General features: G+C 42.6%; 1 protein-coding gene across 4 annotated transcripts in view; it reads right to left on the bottom strand.

The window, feature by feature from the left end:
* The window catches only part of CACNA2D4 (calcium voltage-gated channel auxiliary subunit alpha2delta 4), a 2,573,275-nt gene that overhangs the window by 1,715,228 nt on the left and 833,559 nt on the right, over window positions 1–24,488 (bottom strand). For all 4 annotated transcript variants that reach the window (XM_044087505.1, XM_044087506.1, XM_044087504.1 and 1 more), the window contains one exon: window positions 20,953–20,998. In XM_044087505.1, the coding sequence (XP_043943440.1) occupies window positions 20,953–20,998 (46 nt within the window). The remainder of the gene's footprint in view (window positions 1–20,952; window positions 20,999–24,488) is intronic.

Genomic DNA, 24,488 nt, shown 5'->3' on the forward strand with positions numbered 1-24,488 from the left:
CTTGATGAGTGGATGGGGGATCGTAGGTTTGTCCCGGGGATTACTTCCGTGTCACTATTAGACAGAGGCACAGTAAACTAAACTTTATAAAGGGCACAGTATACTCAAATCAAGGGGTGGCGTAAGCCAAACACAATCGGGCTAGGCTTATAAATGCCCCAGGGCAGATAGCCTAGTATGAACCTATGAACCTATAACTGCACCCCTCTATGCCCCCTTACTTGCATACCTGCACCCCTCAATGCCCCCTTACTTACATACCTACATCCCGCTATGCCCCCTTATATATCTGCACCTATCCATGCCACCTTACTTACATACCTGCACCCCTCCATGCCTCCTTACTTACATACCTGCAAATTCTCATGTCTATACCTGCATCCCTCTGTGCCCCCTTACTTACATACCTACATCTCCCCATGCCCCCTTAGTTGCATACCTGCAACCCTTCATCCCTCTCCACTTCCATACATGCACATCACTATGCCCCATTACCTACATACCTACACCCTTCCATGCCCATTTACTTACAAACACGCACCACTCCATGCCTCCTTACTTACATACCTGCACTCCTCCATGCCCCCTTACTTATATACCTACACTCCCATGTCTCCTTACATAAATAACTGCAACAACCCATGCTCCCTTACTTACATACCTGCACCTCCCCATGCCTGTACCCCCTCCATGACCCCTTACTTACATATTTGCACTTCCCCATTCCACCTTACTTACATACCTGCATCGCTCCATGCCCCCATATACTTAGATACCTGCATCCCTCCATGCCCCCATACTTACATATCTGCATCCCTCCATGCCCCCTTACTTACATACCTGCACCAACCCATGCCTCCTTACTTACATAATTGCACCCCCCATGCCTCCTTACTTACATACCTGCATCCCTCCATGCCCCCTTACTTACATACCTGCACCTCCCCATTCCCCCTTACTTACATACCTGATTCCCTCCATGCCCAATTACTTAAATGCCTGCACCCCTCCATGCCCCCTTACTTACATACCTGCACCCTTCCATGCTCCGTTACTTATAGGTTCATAGGTTGGTACTAGGCTATCAGCCCTAGGGCCTATACAAGCCTAGCCATAACAATTCCCTGGCTATTTCTTCCCACACTATTTACTTCTCTGGACCCCTGTCTAGCAGGGCGACTTACGTGATCCCTGGGGTGAATTTCCTTTCTCCCATCCAATTGTCAAGGTTCCTTTTGAACATACCTGCACCCCCATGCCCCATTACTTACATACCTGCACCTCCATATTCCACCTTAATTACATACCTGCACCTCTCTATACCCTCTTACTTACATACCTGCACCCTCCATACCCCCTTACTTACATACCTGCACCTCCTCATTCCTCCTTACTTACATACTTGCATCCTACCATGCCCCTTTACTTACATACCTCCACCTGTCCATGTCCTCTTACTTACATGACTGCACCCCTCCATGCCTTCTTACTTACATACCTGCACCCCTCCATGCCCCTTTGTTTACATACCTGCACCCCTCCATGTCCCTTTGTTTACATACTTGCACTCCTTCATTCCCCCTTACTTACATACCTGCATTCCACCATGCCACCTTACTTACATACTTGCATCCCTCCATGCTCCCTTATTTACATACCTGCTTTCCTCCATCTCGTCTTACTTTCATATCTGCACCCCTCCATGCCCCCTTACTTATTTTTATACTTGCATCCCACCATGCCCCCTTATTTACATACTTTTATCCCACGATGCCTCCTTACTTACATAACTGCACCCCTCCATGTCCCCTTACTTACATACCTGCACCCCTCCATTCCCCCTTACTTACATACCTGCATCCCACCATGTACCCTTGCTTACATACCTGCACTCCTCCATTCCCTCTTACTTACATGCTTACATGCCTGCATCCCACCATGCTTCCTTACTTACATACTTGCATCCCTCCATGCCCCCTTATTTACATACCTGCATCCCTCCATCTCGCCTTACTGACATACCTGCATCCCTCCATGCCCCCTAACTTACATACCTGCACCCCTCCATGTCCTCTTACCTACATACCTGCACCTCCCCATGCCCCATTACATGCCTTCATCCCTTCATGCCCCCTTACTTACATACCTGCACCGCTCTATGCCCCCTTGCTTACATGCCTGCACCCCTCCATATCCCCTTACATACATACATACCTGCACCTCCCCATTCCCCTTACTTAAACCTGCACCCCTTCATGCCCCCCTTGCATACTTGCACCCCTCCATGTCCCTTTGTTTACATACTTGCACTCCTCCATTCCCCCTTACTTACATACCTGCATTCCACCATGCCACCTTACTTACATACTTTCATCCCTCCATGCCCCCTTATTTACATACCTGCATCCCTCCATTTTGCCTTACTTACATACCTGCATCCCTCCATGCCGCCTAAATTACATACCTGCACCCCTCCATGTCCTCTTACCTACATACCTGCACCTCCCCATGCCCCATTACATGCCTTCATCCCTCCATGCCTCCTTACTTACATACCTGCACTTCTCTATGCCCCCTTACATGCCTGCACCCCTCCATATCCCCTTACATACATACCTGTACCTCCCCATGCCCCCTTACTTACATACTTCCACCTCCTCATTCCCCCTTCCTTCCATGCCTGCACCCCTCCTTATCCCCTGACATACATACATACCTGCACCTCCCCATGCCCCTTACTTAAAACCTGCACACCATCATGCCTACATACCTGCACCTCTCTATGCCCCATTACTTACCTACTTGCATCCTTGCATGCCCCCTTACTTACATACATACCTGCACCTCCCCATGTGCCCTTACATACATACTCGCACCCCTCCATGCCCCCTTGCTTACATACCTACACCCCACCATGCCCCCTTGCTTACATACCTACACCCCTCCATGCCCCCTTACCTACATATCTGCAGCCCTCCATGCCCCCTTACTTTCATACCTGTACCACTCCAGTCCCCCTTACTTACATACCTGCACCCCTCCATGCCTTCTTAGATAACTTCACTTCCCAGTGTCCCCTTACTTGCATACCTGAATCCCTCTGTGTCCCCTTATTTGCATACCTGCACCGCTCCATGCCCCCTTACTTACATACCTCCACCCCTCAATGCCCCCTTATTTACATACCTGCACCCTTCCATGCCCCCTTACACACCTGCACCCCTCCAGGCCCCCTTACTTACATACCTGTACCTCTCCATTCCCCCTTACTTACATACCTGCACCCCTCCATGCCTCCTTACTTATATACCTACACCCCACCATGTCTCCTAACATACATACCTGCACCACTCCATGCCCCCTTACATACATATCTGCACCCTTCCATGCCCCTTTACTTACATACTTGCACCTCCCCATGCCCCTAACTTACATACCTGCATCCCTCCATGCCTTCTTACTTACATACCTTCACCTCCCAGTGTCCTCTTACTTACATACCTTAATCCCTCTGTGGCCCCTTACTTACATACCTGCACCTCTCTATGCCCCATTACTTACATACCTTAATCCCTCTGTGGCCCCTTACTTACATATCTGCACCTTCCCATGCCCCCTTAGTTACATACCTGCACCCCTCCATCCCTCTTCATTTCCATACCTGCACCTCTCTATGCCCCATTACTTACATACCTAAACCCCTCCATGCCCCCTTAATTACATACCTGCACCCATCCATGCCCCCTTACCTGCATCCTTCCATGCCTCCTTACTTATATACCTACACCCCTCCATGCCTCCAAGCATACATACCTGCACCACCCCATGCTCCCTTAATTACATATCTGCCCCTTACTTACATACCTGCACCTCCCCATCCCCCCTTACTTACATACCTGCACCTCCCCATCCCCCCTTACTTACATACCTGCTCTTCTCCATGTCCCCTTACTTACATTCCTGCACATCTCCATGCTCCCTTACATACATACATGCACTGCTCCATGCCCCCTTACATACATACATACCTGCACTGCTCCATGCCCCTTTACTTACATACCTGCACCACACCATTCCCCGTTTCATACATGCACCCCTCCATGCCCCCTTATTTATATACTTACACCCCTCCGTGCCTCCTTACATACATTCCTGCACCAATCCATGCCCCCTTACTTACATATCTGCACCCTTCCATATCCCCTTACTTACATACCTGCACCTTCCCATTCCCCCTTACTTACATACCTGCATTTCTCCATGTCCCCTTACTTACATTCATGCACACCTCCATGCTCCCTTACATACCTGCATTTCTCCATGCCCCCTTACTTGCATACCTACACCTCCCCATGCCCCCTTACTTACATACCTGCACCCCTTTATCCCTCATTTCTATACTTGCACATCTCTATGCCCTGTTACTTACATGCCTACACCCCTCCATGCCCCCTTATGTACATACCTGCACCTCCATGCCCCCTTATTTGCATACCTGCACCCCTCCATGCCTCCTTACTTATATACCTACACCCCACCATGCCTAACATACATACCTGCACCACTCCATACCTCCTTACATACATATCTGCACCCTTCCATGCCCCTTTACTTACATACCTGTAACCCTCAATGCCCCCTTACTTACATACCTGCACCTCCACATTCCACCTTATTTACATACCTGCATCCCTCCATGCCCCCTTACTTACATACCTGCATCCCTCCATGCCCCTTACTTACATACATACCTGCACCAACCCATTCTTCCTTACTTGCATACTTGCACCCACCATGCCTCCTTACTTACATACCTGCACCTTCATGCCCTCTTACCTGCATACCTGCACCTCCCCATGCCCCCTTACTTACATGCTTGCATCCTTCCATGCCCCCTTACTTACATACCTGCAACTCTCCATGCCCCCTTACTTACATACCTGCACCCCACCATGTCCCCTTATATACATACCTGCACCTTCCCATGCCCATTACTTACATACCTGCACCCCACCATGTCTCCTTACTTACATACCTTCACCTCCCTATGTCCCCTTACTTACATACCTGAATCACTCTGTGCCCCCTTACTTACATACCTGCACCTCCCCATGCCCCCTTACTTACATACCTGCACCCCTCCATGCCCCCATACTTGCATAACTGCACCCCTCCCATGCCTCCTTACTTATATACCTACACCCCTCCATGCCTCCTTAAATACATACCTGCACCACTCCATGTCCCCTTACTTACATACCTTCATCCCTCTTAATTTCCATATCTGCACCTCTCTATGCCCCATTACTTACATACCTACACCCGTCCATGCCTCCTTACATACATACCTGCACCACTCCATGCCCTCTTACATACATATCTGCACCCTTCCTTGCCCCCTTACTTACATACCTGTACCCCTCCATGCCCCTTACTTACATACCTGCACCTCCACATTCCACCTTATTTACATACCTGCATCCTTATGCCCCTTTACTTACATACCTGCATCCCTCCATGTCCCCTTAGTTCCATACCTGCACCTCCCCATGCCCCTTACTTCCATACCTGCACCCCTCCATGCCCCCTTACTTACATACCTGCACCTCTCTATGCCCCATTACTTACCTACTTGTATCCCTCCATGCCCCCTTACTTACATACATACCTGCACCTCCCCATCCCCCTGTCTTACATACCTGCACTCCTCCATGCCCCCTTACTTACATACCTGCAACTCCCCATGTCCCCTTACATACATACTTGCACCACTCCATGCCCCTTTACTTACATACCTACACCCCTCCATGCCCCTTTACATACATACACGCACCTCCCCATGCCCTCTTACTTACATACCTGCACCCCTCCACGCCTCCTTACTTACATACCTGCATCTCTCCATGCCTCCTTACTTACATACCTGCACCCCTCTATGCCTCCTGACTTACATATCTGCACCTCCCCATGCCCCCTTAGTTACATACCTGCACCCCTTCATCCCTCTTCATTTCCATGCCTGCAGCTTTCTATGCCCCCTTACTTACATACCTACACCCCTACATGCCCCCTTACTTGCATACCTACACCCCTCTATGCCTCCTTACATGCATACCTGCACCACCCCATGCCCCCTTACTTACATACTTGCACCCCTCCATGTCCCCTTACTTACATACCTGCACCCCTCCATGCCTCCTTACTTACATACCTGCACCTCTTTATGCCCCATTACTTACATACTTGCATCCTTCCATGCGCCCTTACTTACATACACACCTGCACCTCCCCATGCCCCCTTACTTACATACCTGCACTCCTCCATGCCCCTTACATACATACTCGTACTGCTCCATGCCCCTTTACTTACATACCTACACCACTACATGCCCCCTTACTTACATACCTAGACCCCCTCCATGCCCCCTTACTTACATACCTGCACCCTCAATGCCCCCTTTCTTACATACCTGCACCCCTCCTTGTCCCTTACTTGCACCCCTCCATGCCACCTTACTTACATACCTGTACCTCTCCATTCCCCCTTACTTACATACCTACACCATTCCATGCCCCTTTACATACATACATGCACCTCAGCATACCCCCTTACTTGCATACCTGCACCGCTCCATGCCTCCTTACTTACATACCTAGACCCCTCCATGCCCCCTTACTTACATAACTAGACCCCTCCATGCCCCCTTACTTACATACCTGCACCCTCAATGCCCCCTTTCTTACATACCTGCACCCCTCCTTGTCCCTTACTTACACACTTGCACCCCTCCATGCCCCCTTACTTACATACATACCTACTCCACTCCATGCCCCTTTACATACATACATGCACCTCAGCATGCCCTCTTACTTGCATACCTGCACCTCCCCATGCCCCTTACTTACATACCTGCACCGCTCCATGTCCCCTTACTTACATGCCTGCACCGCTCCATGCCCCCTTACTTACATATCTGCACCTCGTACCTGTTCAGTGCATTACCCCACATATGTCACTGCATTTTTGAAATTACACAATTTAATTTTTGTTATGCAGTCATTAAAATATGCGTGAAAATGCTATTGACTATGTGTTCAGTACTATGCTGTAGATATTTTTAATTATTCTAAGTAGATGGGTATTCAAAACAGTCTTTTAAAATCTGAATTTCAGACAGCAGAGTCAATTACAGACATTAAACTTGCAATAAAAGTAAAGTTTAGTACTATTTTTAAAATAAAAATATCAGTGTACTTTTAAAAGCTTTGGCTGTTTTAATAATGCTTTGACACTGATTGGTCTTTTGCTCTTCTGTGTACTGACTGGGCATTTCTTCTATTTAAACCTTATGAACTTTGTGTTCTGCTTTTATCTTAAACTGAAAAAGGGTACTCTCTGAAATTCAGAGAATTTCTTTCCACCTGCACTAAGCAAGCAACTAGGCAGTCACCCATGTGTACACAAACATGCACACATCAAACTCCTGATCCCCAACCTACCATATTGTCGCCAACCTGGCAGACACACATATACAAGCGCACAGACACACACAGACACACACATATACACTTGACCCCGGAAGACAGTGTCTACCCACCATATTGTGACTACTCAGGCCAGAAGCATAGCTGGGTCAGTTAGTGCCTCCCTCCGGTACTGTGAGCCAGTGCCCCACTCTCTCAGCTCTTCAAATGAAGAGGAAAAAAAAAAGGCCCTTCATGTTATAAGCTGTAAATGATCAGCTTATTACAGTTACATTTATGCACACTCTCCCCTAGCAAAAAACAGAGATGCTCCTCCTACTGGCACACCAACAAGGTAGCCAGATACATGACATGCCCCTTCCCCTCCTGCCCCAACTATTTAGGTGTCATTTCTGTGCCCTGTCCCCAACCCTCCTTTAACATATTTTATTTAAGAAAAGCATTTCTTTTTTTAAACTGTAACAAACAGTTATGACAGTTGCCAATGCAACAAGCAGTTGCTGCAGTTTAGACCACACACAGAGTGGTACAGCATTCAGTTTTGACCACAAATGCAATACTGGCTTTTAAAAGCTGGTACTGCATTAAAGACCAATCAGAATGAGCTGATTGTTGCCCACCAGCCCCAAACACTTTGCACCCAGAGCATTTGCCCCTCTCACCCTGCCCTATCTTCACTACTGACTCGGGTAGACAACCAGAAACACACACACACACACAAGTGCATGTATGCATGCATGTATGTTCATTAAGCCTCATTCTTGACCCTGGAGACATGCGCACACACCAGTACACTCCAACCCCCATGTCTCTGTTGCACTTACCTGCACCTGAGTGCTCCCATAGGGGCGAATGGATGACCACAATCAAAATACAGCACTCACTTTTCCCTCACTCTTCTTAGAGTTAACTTTTATTTGGCTGAGTAATTCTCTTAATTGCTTAGCCAACTATAGTTGGTATCACAAACATTTCCAGGGGAGCACATAGCTAAATATTATCAGCGACTCCCCAACTACCTTAAGGGAAAAATCATAGTGTAAGACAGGTCTAAGAATCAGAAAGTCTTACCATAATGGAAAAACCTTCCATGATAAGGGTTCCATACCACAGTAAGACTTTCTAAATCCTAGCGAGTATTTTCAAAAACATTTCAAAAGTATAATAAACGTGTTTATTAAATAATTTTATCCAGTTTCCAGTCTGCTGATTTTTGCTTCTGAAATTTAATAATGCCCCTCTCCAAATTTCCAGAGTTAAGAATTAAGTTGCTAATTTTAACAAGCTGAACAAAAAAAATTATCCCTGAACAAAAAATATTTTGAGAGGGTAACCATCAGGTCCCAAAGATATACCCTTGCCTAAGGTTCCTTTATCTTTCAAAACCTTCTTTATGCAACATGACAATCAAGGCATCTACTTATTCCTTTATTAATCAGAAAACAACTGTCCTTACAATTCTTTTATTTTGCATAAAGTACATTGTAATAATTTCAAAACATGTCCAAAATTCCTTAAAGAGAACATTCCAAGAGTCCATTCCTCAACTTGGAAATTAAATCTCCTGTCATTTGTTAAACAGTCTTATTGTTAAAAATATATAAAAAATAGGTATTCTAAAAGTATTTGATGCAAAAGGGCTACATGCAAAAATCTGTCTTTATAGAAGTACACTTGGCTTGTGAGTGGTAAGCACTAAGTAGCCTATCTACCACAAGAGGAGCGGTTTCTGGCCCAGAAATTGTAGTTATTGGCCGTTTGGGCAGTTTTTCCATCTCTTTCAACTTTTCTAGTTTAAAAGCCTGCATTTGAGCTTGTTTCCCACTTCTCCTGTAACTGGTATAGTCCAGATACAGATTTGCTGTATCCAAGACTAAGCTTCTGAGCCCCCCAAGCCTTTCTTTGTTGGAGGGAAGCCTTCTAGCTGATCAGTGGGAGTGGTAAGCACTAGGTACCCTATCTACCACAAGAGGAGTGGTTTCTGGTCCAGGAATTGTAGTTTATTGGCAGTTTTCCATCTCTCTCAACTTTCTGGTTTAAAAGCCCACATTTGTGTTTGTTTCTTGCCTTTCCTGTAACTAGTCTAGTCCAGATACAGACTTGCTGTATCCAGGATTGTTTGTAAGCTCCTGATCAGTGCCAAAGTCTGCTCTTCAATTTGTCCCCTAGATCTACTAGTTCTCTCCTCTCCTGCAGTTATACTAACTTATTAGTCTAGCACTTTACCAGACTTCTTGTAGCAATTATTGTAGCAAACAAAAGTGCTACCAGCACTAAACGTTCTACAAGGATCCAGTACTTATTATCAATTCCCACCCCTCCAGACATGTCGAAGGTCAGTTCTCTATGCTTTCTCCTATTAATGTGGTGAATTTGGGCATCCTGAGGCAATGTAGCAACTCTGCCTCATGTACACAGACAACTTCTCCTCTTATCTCCCAATACTCAGACTTGCGAGAGATGCACTAGTATATCCAAATTAGAAGCCTTGCACTTTCCAGCCAAGACCATTATAGCTGGTCAAGAGGAGAAGGTCAACACTTGCACCACACCACATGGAACACATAACCCTCCAGAACACACATGAGCACTGCCTTCACATAAAAACACAAACCACACACCCACCTTCATGGAGGCTGTCAATAAAAATCTACCCAAGCAGTAGAGAGGTCCAAGGCAGAAACGCACTCGACCACCACAACACAACACAACACTAATCACAAGACACACAACTCTCCTAAATAGTATGCCACTCGACCAAACACCCTAAGGCAAACAGCATGACTAACACATTAGTCATAGGTGACTCGATAGTGAGGCACACTGATGTCCCCCTCACTAGGTTGAATAAGGAGAAAGTAACAGTCAGCTGCCTGTCAGGTGACAGGATCCATCACATAACGCACATAGTAATAATCCCTCACTAATGGGTACAAATATGACTCTTTCATTGACCATGTCGGTGTGAATGATCTGAGATGTACCTCCCTGGACTACATGAAGAGAGACATGGAGGAGCTCTCGGATTATGTAGCCCAGGCGGGTATGACCCTAGCCCTGAGCAGCATCCTACCATCACCCAGAATGATACCACAGTACAAGCAGAAAATTATTGATTTCAACAATTGGCTAAGTTTCTGGTGTCATTTTAAGGGGATCCAGTATCTGTCTGCCTGAGATGACATGATTGACAGACCTTGATGCTTTGCCAGAGATGGCCTGCATTGTCACCCCTGGGCTTCTGGATACTGGCCAAGGCTCTTGCCACCCCTATAGTGCCTTTTTTAGGGAGTGTTCCAAAGACCAAATTACCACCGTAACAGCTACAAACAAATGTAATCTGAAGTTCATGCTGCTCAATGCTAGAAGTCTAAATCTCAAAATACACTCCCTCGAAGCACTCCTTAAAATGGAGAACATCGACATTTGTGCTCTAACAGAGACCTAGTTCAAGGCAGCAGAAAGTACTCCTGCACTACCAGGCTGTCACTCATTCCACACCTTTCGGCCCCAGAACTCGGACCAAAGCTTCAAAGACGGTGGTGTTTCCATATTTATAAAGGATGTGCACACCTCCAGACTGGTAGCCCAACATAATGCATCAGAGATACTTCAGGTGCAGCTAACATTGGGTAAGACAGCAATTTAGGTCATAGTCTGCTATAGGTCCCCAACCATGTCCCAAGACTCACAGTCCATGTTCCTAAGCACCCTGGAGAATATTAGGGTCCAACCTAACACTCTCATACTGGGCGACTTCAACTACACCTCCATTAACTGGGAAAACTACTCATGTACCAATGCACTTGCCCAACGTTTCCTGGAATTCATTAATTCCAGTGCCCTGGACCAGCTCGTTCTTACCCCTACTAGAGGTAGCAACATCCTTGACCTGGTCATTACTAACATGGGTGACCATTGCTCTATACCAATAGTCATCTCCTCCCTGGTTAGATCCGACCACAAACTAATTTACCTTGGAAATCTACATCCCTCCCACCCCACCCCGCAAAGGTAACCACCATAAAAAGCTTCTCCAAAGCTAACTTTGGGCTCCTAAAAACAGTGGTAGCTAACTTCATGGCACCCATGCAAATGGAGAATAGTTGTATGACTGCCGAATCATACACCAATGCACTGTACAAATGCATGGATCTCGCCATACCCAATAGAACCAAAATGATCTCCTCCAACAAAAAGGAAGCCAATCTGGTGGTCCCCTGCCATAAACAAACTATACAACAGAAGGAGGAAACTGATGCAGAATAAGGTGAAGTCCCAAGACTGGAAAAACTCCCTTATCAGCCTCAACAAAAAGTTGAGATCCCTCATCAAATCCTCTAAAGCTAGCTATGAAAACAGAATTGCAGCAGATAGTAAAGACAACCACAAGGCCTTCTATAGTTATGTAAAGAATCTCCATGGCAATACCTAGGTTTTCTCTGAGCTACTGTACAATGGTACCTCCTATGCTGAGCCAACAGATATTGCCAGTATACTGGCCGACAGATTCAGTGCCAACTTTACCCCCCCCCCAAAGGACCAATCACAATACCAGTAGATTGCCAGGCACCCAGTATTACTGCTGCACAGGTTAAAACAGCTCTCTCCAAGGCCAAGAATACAGCTTCTATGGGACCTGACAATATCCCAGGCTATGTTCTACATGAACTACAGAGTGAACTGACACCTCACTGTGTGCCCTGTTCAATCACAGCCTCACTTCAGGCTTTGTCCCTACTGAATTGCACACTGCTACAGTCATCCCTCTCCACAAAGGAGGAGTGACTACAGACCCTGGGAACTATTGCCCATTAGCCTGATGAACCTGATATGCAAAACTATGGAACACCTCATTATGGACCTATAAAACAAGGATATAGGGAATTTCCAAACTCTGGATCCCACACAGTTTGGTTTTGTGAAGGATAGACCATGCCTGCTCAACTTGGTCAACTTCTTTGAGTCAGTCACCAGAGCTGTGGATGAAGGCAAGGTGGTTCATACAGCCTACACTGACCTGGTCAAGGCTTTTGATACCATTCTGCACTCAGGAATCATAGAAAAACTCACTAAGCTAGGCATCAACCCCTATATCACTAGTTGGGTTGCAAACTGGCTCACAGATAGAACCCACAGTGTGAAAGTAGCTGACTCCAAGTCAGACTGCCCACTAGTCATGAGTGGAGTCCCACAGGGTTCAGTCCTGGATCCTTTCCTGTTTGGTATCTACTTCTGTGAAGTCCAGGCAAACACGAAGGGACTCTGGCTGAAAAAGTTCACAGACAATTGCAAGTTGGGAGCTATTATTGAGTCCCCAAGTGATGTTGACATCCTACAGAATGGCCTCACTGAGACCAACGACTGGTGTCAGAACTTAAGCTCCTTAAGCTCAATGGCAAAAAATGTGTCGTCATCCCCTTTGGGAAAAACCCGGTTCTCATGAATTACCACATTGATAGTAGTCCACTGAACACAGAAGGCATTATAAGAGATCTGGGAACACAGGTTGACAGCAACCTCTCTTTTTATCACCACATTGGCACTGTGGTCAGAAAGTCCTTCTATGTGGCACATATCATTACTAAGGGTTTTGCATCCAGGAAGAAAGAGGTCATTGTCTCCCTATACTCTTCCCTCATCAGGCCAATCATCAAGTACAATGCCCCATTTGGCATGTACCTCAGTAGACACCTGCAACAACTGGACAGGCAACAAAAGTACCTCACAAAGAGGATCCTAGGCCTTAAACACTTGTCCTATATAGACAAAAAACTCCAACTATTCTCTGTCTCATTTCGTCTACTTAGAGGCGAGCTCTGCTTGACTTACAAAGCCATGTCTGACCCAGCTCTGTTAGAAATGCTACATCTAAAGAAATCCCAATCCCTCCACACCACATGCTCCACAGACCTCAACCTCATTACCACAATTAACAGAACATGCTGGAGGGACAGGTTTATAACCCAGAGACTGCCCATGCTATGGAGACTTCCCATACATGTCAAGCAGAGCACCTCGCTGACCCTCTATAAGAGAAGTCTTGATGAGTGAATGGGAAACAGAAAATTCACCCTGGGGATAACTCCAGTGGCTCTACTCGACAGAGGCACTAGGGAACTAAGGTCAGGTGGCACTATGCCAGGGTAATCCTATGGCTAGGTTTGTAAAGGCCCCAGGGCCATTAGCCTAATACACACCTATGAAGCTATGAATGAATGTGTGCTGTATGAATGAACAAATGCCTGTATATCTGAAGGCAGAATTGTGTGACTGTTATGTTTGTACAAATGTTTATGTATATGTTAGGTATGTGTGATTATGTTATGTGCATGGTTTGGTTTGGTTTGTGTTGGAAGGTTTAGTGCAAGGGAGGTTTTACTGGTCATTTAGTTAGCATCAGCAGTGCAGACAGGTTTTTTTGCGATGCTTGTTAATGTCAGTACTGAGTGAATGATAGAGGTTTGTGCATGTATTTATGCATTGTATGTATTATTTTGGTATAAATGCTGTTTAATGTGTAGGTAGTGTGGTTTGGTAGGTGTATGAGTGTCAGAATGTGTATATGTTATATGGTGCCTGACTGTTGCAAGATCATGGTGCAGAGGAGTTTAGGTGGGAGGCTGGCATAGTGGTTAAGGTTTTTACCTTACAGACACAAGCTGCAGAGTTTGATTCTTACATGGGTTAATTGGCTAGGCTTAAAATGGCCCATAAGGGCAGTTAGCATAGAACGAACCTGTGAATATGCCCTTATCCCAGTGTAGTGAAATGTCAAAGCTAGTATATATAAAACAGTAGGGGTGGGGGAGGTAGAGAGGGTCTTAGACCCCTGCAACAAGTATTTTTGTATTCATTTACATTTATTTATTTTTAATATCACGGTCATGTGGGTTAATCTTTAGTGCCTCATGTCGAGGTAAATTATCAGCAAAGAGTGGTCTGAAATTCATATAAGACATGTCCCGAATTCTTGATGATATGCATGTCTCAAATTCTTGAATTGTATAAACTCTTGGAATGGCAGTGAAATTATCCCTTTTTTATTTTTCACACTGGCAGCAGGTCTTTGATGCTGTCAAACTGTGGGCCAACAAATTTTAGTTTTAAACCCCAGGATTTAATTCTCCTTCCAGCCAAATATGTCAAATAATTGCAATATGAGAAGGGGTGCATCCCACTGCAGACATTTGCCTTTCCTCAGTACAAGTCTATTTATTGGAAACATTACAGTATCCATTTGGGGGTGTCTGTCAGACAGCACAAGATCCCTACTTCTTCCTTGACAAGAAATAAGAGAGATGGCAAATGGAAAATGTCAATGCAAAATCCAATCTCCCACCAGTTACTTCTGTATTCCAGGTTGTAAAATGAACCTGCTTGTCTGGTATCACTAAAACCTCTTCTTTGGCATTACTGAGATTGGCAGAGATTACAGTTTTATTCTGATTAATTTCATAGGTTTGCAAAAATGTACACTTTAGTGCAGTAATCTTCAATGGAGTTTTGTCAGTGTCTTATGCAGTGACAGGTGCTCCATTTCCCGTTTGCAGTTCCCAGCTCTACACGGACTACTGCCTTATTTTCCTTTGTCATTGCCTTTGAGCACTGAATACCTATTTTCAGACAGTTTTGCTTAGAAAATTGTTAGAATATTCTACTTGATAGTGACCGACTCTGCTGCTCTCATCCACCTCCACTGGTGAGCCACTGTCAACCTGGTGGGCTTCTTTGAGAAGCTCACCAAGGCAATGGATGAGGGCAAAATGGGGCATACTGCTTAGCCTGAGCTGGCCAAGGCATTTAATACAATATCCCACACAGGCATCATAAGCAAACTCGTGGATATAAACAAACTCCTATGATACCTGCTGGACAGCAAGTTGGCTTTCAGATAGGACCCAAAAAGTTAGTATAGGGAGGGACCACTTCCACAAAAAGGCTGGTCAGTAGAGGGGTTCCCTCTGGGCTTGGTCTGCTCCCTTTTGGCATCTACTTCTTGGGTCAAGGCCAATTCAAGGGCCTCTGTCTGGCCAGCGTTGCAGATAACTGCAAAGTAGGAGGAATCATAGAAAACCCTCAAGGCATTAACATCCTGGATGGATTAGCACAAATGACTGGTGTCAAAGCTACAGCTTAATACTCCATGCCAAGAAATGCATAATATTACCCTTCACGAAATTAGCCACTTTAGGAAATAACCCCAAAGAGCAGAACCATTAATTAAGGATTTAGATACATATGTAGATAGTAACTTGGCTTTTGATTAACATGTGTCTAAGGTAGTAAAGAAATCATTCTATGTTGCTCAACTTATAAGGAAGGGCATGGCATCTAGGTCCAAAGAAGTCATTGCTCCACTGTATTCAGCCCTTATCAGGCCCATCATTGAGTACAATACCACCCTTGGTATGTACCAGACGAGGTACATGTAACAACTGGAACATACACAGAGGTGAACGTCCACAGATGTTCTTCACAAAAAGAATGCATGGTATAAATAGCATGTCCTATGCAGATTGTTTAAAAGCCCTGTCTCTGTACTCTGTTTTCTCCAGACTGTTGAGAGGAAATCTATGCCTGGCATACAAGACATCTTTGGATCTCACCCTCATGGACCTTTTGCATATCCACAAACCAAATGTGATCAGAATTGCTCCATCTAGGGATATAAACTATGCTTGTGGCATAAATAAGGCATATTGGAGGGGCAGCTATGTGTCTCAGAGAATTCCCCTTTTATGGAACAGGCTTCTCATCCATGTAAAGCAGATCTCTTCTCTAACACTATCTAAGAGAAACCTGGACCAGTGGGTAAGAAATCCAAAATACAACCCAGATCTAGGAGCTATGTCTCTAACAGACAGAGGCACCCTCTAAAATCTTACCCTAGCTTACATGACATCCTTAAAATAACCTCTAAGGCACATAAACTTGCAAGATACAACCGGGATGCTTTGTTAGATTTATCAATGCTCCAGTGATTGTTAGTCTAGTATACACCAGTGAACCTATGAACCTATGTGAAATTCTATACAGGGTTCTTGCACCTGAAATATATGACTTTTTTCTTCCTGATACCAAATATCTGCTTCCACCCTACTTAAAACTTTTAGAGTAGTAAAATGTATTATTCATTGTACTCCATTTACTGTGGTGGCACTATCTCAGATATTTTTATCACATACAAATAAAAATGCTTTTTCCTTTCAGACCATCAGCAGAGTTACATTAAGGACATTAAGAAAAATTAACTTCAGAAATGCACTGTGTAGTATTATTAACACAATTACACTTTGGTCAAACAATAATTATATTGCTAAATGGAAAGATTTTCAAGGACACCTTTGGATACAGTCAAACTGTTCTAACATCCAAATCATTATCTAATTTTAAACAATCCCTCGTTTTGGCTCTTAAAAGATTATTTATTAAATAATTTTAATCAAACAATCAACTTTCCCTATACTTCTATTATAATAAATACTCTGAGAAACTTTATTCATAAAAATCCAGTGCATAACGCATGGACTTTTCTCATCTTTCCAATAGCTTATACTCAGAATAATATTTCCACATTAAATTTAACCACAATGGTCACTTTCAAAGAAAATAACCTGATATTTTGGTTTCAGTTAATGAATAAACAAAAAAGTATTCAGTCCAATATAGAATTAGTGATTTTGATATGGACCAGGATATGTAGTTGCACATACCAGATTGTAGATAATGAGATGAGGGTGGAATCAGACTAATGCAGCCAACAACAAAATATCTGGGAAAGGCCTGCTTTCCAAAATGTATAAAGTGATAAAAAAAGAACTGGATTATAACAGAGATAGCTATTGGAAGTATTTTAAACTCATAAATAATAAAGATTCTAATTTTAAGATCAAAACAAATTACTTGCTCGCTTAAATGGAGATTATTTACATGGAAGTTCTTACATAGATCTTTTTTTTACACCACAGAGAATTGAATTAATGTTCAAAAGATGGTTTGCTGGAGATGCAAATTAGACCTTAAAGTGGACTGCCAACATATGTTTTTTTATTGTGCTATAATTAAGCCATATTAGAAAGATATCAATGTATTCCTGCAGGCTCTTTTTTTCTGATAAAATTTTGTGAACATAGGAGTTCCACAAGGCTCTATTTTAGGCCCGCTTCTCTTTTCACTGTTTATTAATGATCTACATGCAAAAATTCCTCAAGCCACCTGCATACAATATGCAGATGACTCTACTTTAATATGTTCAGCCAAGTCCATTACCTCACTCCAGACCTTCACCCAGACAGTATTTAACACTGTTGAAAATTGGTTCACGCAACACTGCCTCCTGCTGAACCCCAAAAAAACAAAATTATTGCTGTTTGCTCCTACTCAAAAGTCATCACAACTTCACTTCACAGTAACCTCTAACAATAGAACTAATATATCCCCTGACACTACTACTCGTCTCCTGGGAATAACAATGGACAACAACCTTAGCTATGATGACCATATTAATACTACTATAAAGTCTGTCAACAAAAAACTAGGCACCCTTTATAGAATCAAACCCTTCCTTACCCCTATAGCCAGAACCACTATTGCCCAGACCCACCTGATCTCTACCCTGTTCTATGCTTCTGCAATATATACCAATCTTTCTAAAAACAACCTTTCCAATCTTTCAACCAGTTACAATAACCTAGCCCGATTTGCCACTGGCACCCCCTTTAGAACTCACCACTTTCACAACCTAAAACAACTGGGATGGTTAGAACTGCAGAACCAACTACTTTGTCAACAACTTCTTATCACCCAAAAGATCCTTTACCACCCTAATAATACACCTATCCTCACTAACCTGATTACCCCGTATAAAAATCTTGCAACACTACGCTCAGCTAATAAGCTTCTAGTTTCCACTATTAAATCCAGCAACAAAGCTGGGGACTCACTCTTCACCAACACAGTGGGAAAAACCTGGAACCAGCTTCCTAGTGAACTTTCTACCCTTGCTTCCACACTGCTTTTTAAAAAACATCTTAAAGAATATCTTAAAACTCACTGGCTCTGTCCCTGCTCTAACACTGACTGATATCTCATTTCCCCTTCTTGCTCTCCCAATCCTTCTCTACTCCACTGTTCTATGTTGCCTACCTGAAATAAAGATTTCTTCCAATAAAAAAATAAATAAATAATTTTAATATTTTGGAATCTCCATATATTTTTGTTTAGCTCTCAAATGTTGTTTGTTTGTTTCTCTATATTTGATCTTGGCTTAAACACACTAAAGAACTTTGTACAAGTTTATCGTACCTACAATTTAAACAATGTACTATAACTCATTTTACTATTGATATATATTGTATGCTTTGTCACTGCCGATGCCTGGAGCTTTTCTCCCCGGGCCTCTACTGAAAATGGACATATATCCAGTTAGTTAAATAAATAAATAAATAAATAAAATAAATAAATATTAGTTTTATTTAATACTCCAATACAAGATTGTGTTAGAAAATTGAAATATCTGTTGTTATGAAGCATTCTAGCAATTGCAAGAAAAGTTATAACAAGAAATTGGGAGAATGCATCTACTCCCTTCTTCAATGAATTTTCGAATATTGCAACTGAAGTTTGTCAACTGGGGCTTATCACTATTAAGTCAAAGTCTACCTGAATCATTTCTACATAGGTTCATAGGTAGGTAACTAGGCTATCTGCCCGAGGGCATTTTTAAGCCTAGCCAGAGTGTGTCAGCTTTCGTCGCCCCGTTGATTAATTAACTGAGCCTCTATCAAGCAGAGCCAATGAAGTGATCCCAGGGGTGTATTTTCCGTTATCCATCCACTCGTCAAGGCTTCTCTTGAAGAGTATTAGTGAGGGGCTCTGCCTAATGTATTTAAGAATTTTGTTCCAAAGCATGTATAATTCTTGGAAAAGTCTAAAAAAACTATTAAACAACTAATGATTAATATTATCAGAAAAATTATCTACTGAAAATCTTTAGAATGTTTTTATTTAGTAGACACTCTTGTAAATCGTTTGTTGTGTTTTTGAAAGGGATTTATTACTTTTTTTTTTTTCTAGTTTGTTAAATATTTCTTTTTTTATTTTAAATATTTTCACTTGTTTTATTGTTAAAATTCAAGAAAAACATTTTCAAAAAAGTTACCTACTCACTTCTTCAGCTTTTGTCTATTTCTTGACTAGCTAATCTACTAAACTGCCTTCATGTTTCATTCTATAGAAACTTACACCAAATTTGACATAATGGGTATTCAGTTATACAATATTTGTAGAAACATCACGTGTGACATATTTCCTTCTCATTTACTTACCTATCACTGCAGTAAAAGTCAATTTCAAGATGTTCTGTAATCATCATAGACAATATTCAGAATTGCCTGTGCTTCTGTATTCAGCTTATCATTGTCTGTTAAGTTCACAATATACCTGAATGTACTATGTGTATGCAATATGATTTTAAGGGTTTGTGCCTATACTGAATGTAAACAAGTGAATCCAACATAGGAGGATAACGACTGATTAGTCACTCATAAGATGGTTATTTTACTTTAGAATTTAAAAATATACAACTTCACATAATGAGCTGAGCCTAAGAGGTGAGCTCTATTAATTACATAATTTATTATGACTGATCATATAGTCATAATGTTTTGTAGTATATTTTTGCTTTTATCTGCCATGAAATGCACTGTGAAAAATAAAGTGTTTAGGACAGTTTATATTTCACATTTTATAAGTGATGATCCGCATACACTTTACAAATTAGCTCCTGTCTGTTACATGGTTTGGGAATAACGACAACATCGTTGGATGATTATGGTTGCCAGGGGACATATTTATACAAATGAGATTTCCAAACAACCACATCAGTATCAAAATATGATCTAAAAAAGAAGCAGATAACTCTTTGTACAGAATGACACAGAGGTAACTTTATATTTCATCTTAATTACTGATTAAAAGAAAACATAAAAATGAAACATTAACTGTTCTTGAAGTGCCTCATTGTTTTCCAGCCTATTTTATGACAAATACTTTGTTTACTTGTTAGTTACACATGTTTCAGTCTTTGTGGCTACAGTATGCTATGACATTTACAGTAATAAAACCTGTTATATATGAACTACAGTGCAAAAAGAATGATATTGGATCATTATGCATTAAAAGAGTTACACAAAGAAGAATACAAATTAGCTTGTGCAGTCATATTAACTACACTTTCTACACTTACTGAGATGTGGGGGGTTATATTTATTTCTGCAGGTCTGCATTTACACAGATGTGCTTGTAACCAAGTATAAAGGAGTATGCATGCATGTGTGTGTGTGTGTGTGTGTGTGTGTGTGTGTGTGTGTGTGTGTGTGTGTGTTTACATCTATAGTCAGTACTGATTTCAATGCACAGACCTCACCAGATCATCTTTATCCCATTGCTGTTTTAATCACTTACCACTCATTGGCCAGTGTTAAGTCTGGTGTTTGAAGATCATGCAACCCTGAATGAAAAAAAATAGACAAATAAGTCAGTGATTTCTGAAACAGTACTGAAGCATCAGTACATCTGAAAGTAGAGAGCATGAATATACCCTTGCATTCAACTCATGATCACTACAGCCTTGGGCCACCAAAGCTTCCATTTTTGTTTCCACAAGTCATTTCTTTAACTGGATGGGATATGTGGGGACGTAGAATCCTGCCTCGTGGGCTATAGCACAGCATAATTAATTATACGCTGAGAAATGGCAGCATCTCAATTGTTGTTACTCTGAGAAGGAGCAGCACACCTGCTGTTCTTACTCTGAGAAGGAGCAGCACACCTTCTGTTCTTACTCTGAGAAGGAGCAGCACACCTGCTGTTCTTACTCTGAGAAGGAGCAGCACACCTGCTGTTCTTACTCTGAGAAGGGACAGCACCCCCAGTTGTTGTTACTCTGAGAAGGAGCAGTACACCTGCTGTTCTTACACTGAGAAGTGACAGCACCCCCAGTTGTTGTTACTCTGAGAAGGAGCAGTACACCTGCTGTTCTTACTCTGAGAAGCGACAGCACCCCCAGTTGTTACTCTGAGAAGGCACAGCTCCACGGCTGTTGTTATTCTGAGAAGGGAAAGCCCCAGCAGTTTCTCTGAGAAGGGATGGCATCCCAGCTGCTGTTACTTTGAGAAGGGATGGCATCATACTTAATTTATCTTAATGTGGCCATATTTACCTCTTGTGCCTCATAATACTTTTTATTACAATGTCATTACAGAAGGAGAAATTAATTTAATGACATCTTTAAAATACATCTGGAATCAAAATGTCTCCTCACTTTGGTTTACTTTGCTTATATTAGTATTACCTGTATAATTTATTCTAAAATCTGAAGTGTGAAAATCTCAACTTATAATACCTTAAAATATAAACAGTTGCAACCTACTTAGCCAGCTCCATTAGCAGATGTGAAGCCCTGCCTTTGACTCAGCTGACCTAGGATGAAGTAGTGAGCTTCAGCACTGGCATGTGATATGAGAAAGATATGACAATCGGCATGTTCATTTTGAGGGAGGGGCATAGGTGATGCCCACATCTGATTGGGATGGCAGTGATTGTCTACAGAACCAAAGGCATAGTGAGAGGTAATATACATGCATGGAGCCCAAGAACAAGCATTAACAGAAATCATGGCTGTGACAAAGTGAGTGGTGGTAAGGTAGGACTCACTCCTGCACCAAAAATATCCCACCTGCATCTCTGTGCCTCCCGTCTACAGGATTAAGAATACAGCATAGGAGCTCCTGCCCTGGTCTAGGCATGAATGAGCTGCTTCTCACCTTCTGTGGGAATGAAAGGGCAAATACAGCATATGTAGGGGGCTAGATGATAATAATGAAAGGGCAAATACAGCATATGTAGGGGGCTAGATGATAATAATGAAAGGGCAAATACAGCATATGTAGGGGGCTAGATGATAATAATGAAAGGGCAAATACAGCATATGTAGGGGACCAGATGATAATAATGAAAGGGCAAATACAGTATATGTAGGGGACCAGATGATAATAATGAAAGGGCAAATACAGCATATGTAGGGGACCAGATGATAATAATGAAAGGGCAAATACAGCATATGTAGGGGGCTAGATGATAATAATGAAAGGGCAAACACAGCATATGTAGGGGGCTAGATGGTGGGAATGAAAGGGCAAATACAGCATATGTAGGGGGCTAGATGATAATAATGAAAGGGCAAATACAGCATATGTAGGGGACCAGATGATAATAATGAAAGGGCAAATACAGCATATGTAGGGGGCTAGATGATAATAATGAAAGGGCAAATACAGCATATGTAGGGGGCTAGATGATAATAATGAAAGGGCAAACACAGCATATGTAGGGGGCTAGATGATAATAATGAAAGGGCAAATACAGCATATGTAGGGGACCAGATGATAATAATGAAAGGGCAAATACAGCATATGTAGGGGGCTAGATGATAATAATGAAAGGGCAAACACAGCATATGTAGGGGGCTAGATGGTGGGAATGAAAGGGCAAATACAGCATATGTAGGGGGCTAGATGATAATAATGAAAGGGCAAACACAGCATATGTAGGGGGCTAGATGGTGGGAATGAAAGGGCAAACACAGTATATGTAGGGGGCTAGATGATAATAATGAAAGGGCAAAATACAGCATATCTAGAGGGCTAGATGGTGGGAATGAAAGGGCAAATACAGCATATGTAGGGGGCTAGATGGTGGGAATGAAAGGGCAAATACAGCATATGTAGGGGCTAGATGGTGGGAATGAAAGGGCAAATACACTATATGTAGGGGGCTAGACGGTGGGAATGAAAGGGTAAATACAGCATATGTAGGGGGCTAGTTGGTGGGAAAGAAAGGGCAAATACAGCATATGTAGGGGGCTAGATGATAATCTGCTGTTCAGTCACTAAAAAAATAGAATTACAACCTTCTTTGGTAGGTTTAAATAAATACATATTTGTATTATACCTTACAGATGTAATTTATAAACCAATTTGTTGATAGAAAACATTTGTACTGAAGGCAGACAAGCTCACATAGGTTCAGTCTGACTGCCATGTTCTACCCAATGTTAACACCTAAAATATTGATATGGCTCTCCATTGAAATGCTGGTACTCAAAATGCTGAGTGCCGACAAGCCAAAAAATAAGAGACCAAAACCTGAGAGAAGAGTGAATTTCTCCCTTAAACTTCTTTTTTGCAGGGGGTCAAGCCCCCCTGCACCTCCAAACTTATATATATATATATATATATATATATATATACCAACTCAAAAATCACTATACCACAAAGAAAAGGGAACATTCTGAAAAATGGCTCTTTCATACTTAATATATGCAAGCCCATTTTTCAGCCATTCAGTTTCCGTGTTTCTGGACTTGCTGTAGCAAGTTCTGACATTTTAAATGGTTACCCAATGATAAATGCATCATCATATATATCTAGTCCATGACCAGTGACAGCACTCTATCACTACATGGTTTCAATGCCTACCATATGTTTTGGCCCACAACATTAGATGAAGGCACTTAAGGTGACCGTGTATCCATATTCTTAAACACAAAAGTCACTTCCAGACTCATTAGACAGGATTATGACCTAAAACTGCTCCATGTCAAACTTACTATTAACAACATCCCTTATCCTATCATAGCTACCTACAGGATCCCCTCCAAGTCCCCCTCAGTGCATACTTCCTAACTAACTAGTATTAAGTCCCTATGCATTCAGCCAAACACCATTCTCCTAGGAGATGTCAGCTATCCCTCCATTAACTGAGTGACGTATATGTCCTCAAACATGTTTGTCCAGAAATTACTGAACATCAATGTAAACATCCTGGGCCAATTGCTCTGCACTCCAACTAGGAGCAATAAAATCCTGGACTTGGACCTTACCAATATGGACCTTCCTGGTCAAGTCAGACCACCTATCAGTCACATTTACCTTAAGACT

The sequence above is a fragment of the Protopterus annectens genome, chromosome 11.part0, assembly GCF_019279795.1.
Source record: "Protopterus annectens isolate FY-2018-M chromosome 11.part0, PAN1.0, whole genome shotgun sequence".
Classification (NCBI taxonomy): Eukaryota; Metazoa; Chordata; order Ceratodontiformes; family Protopteridae; genus Protopterus; species Protopterus annectens.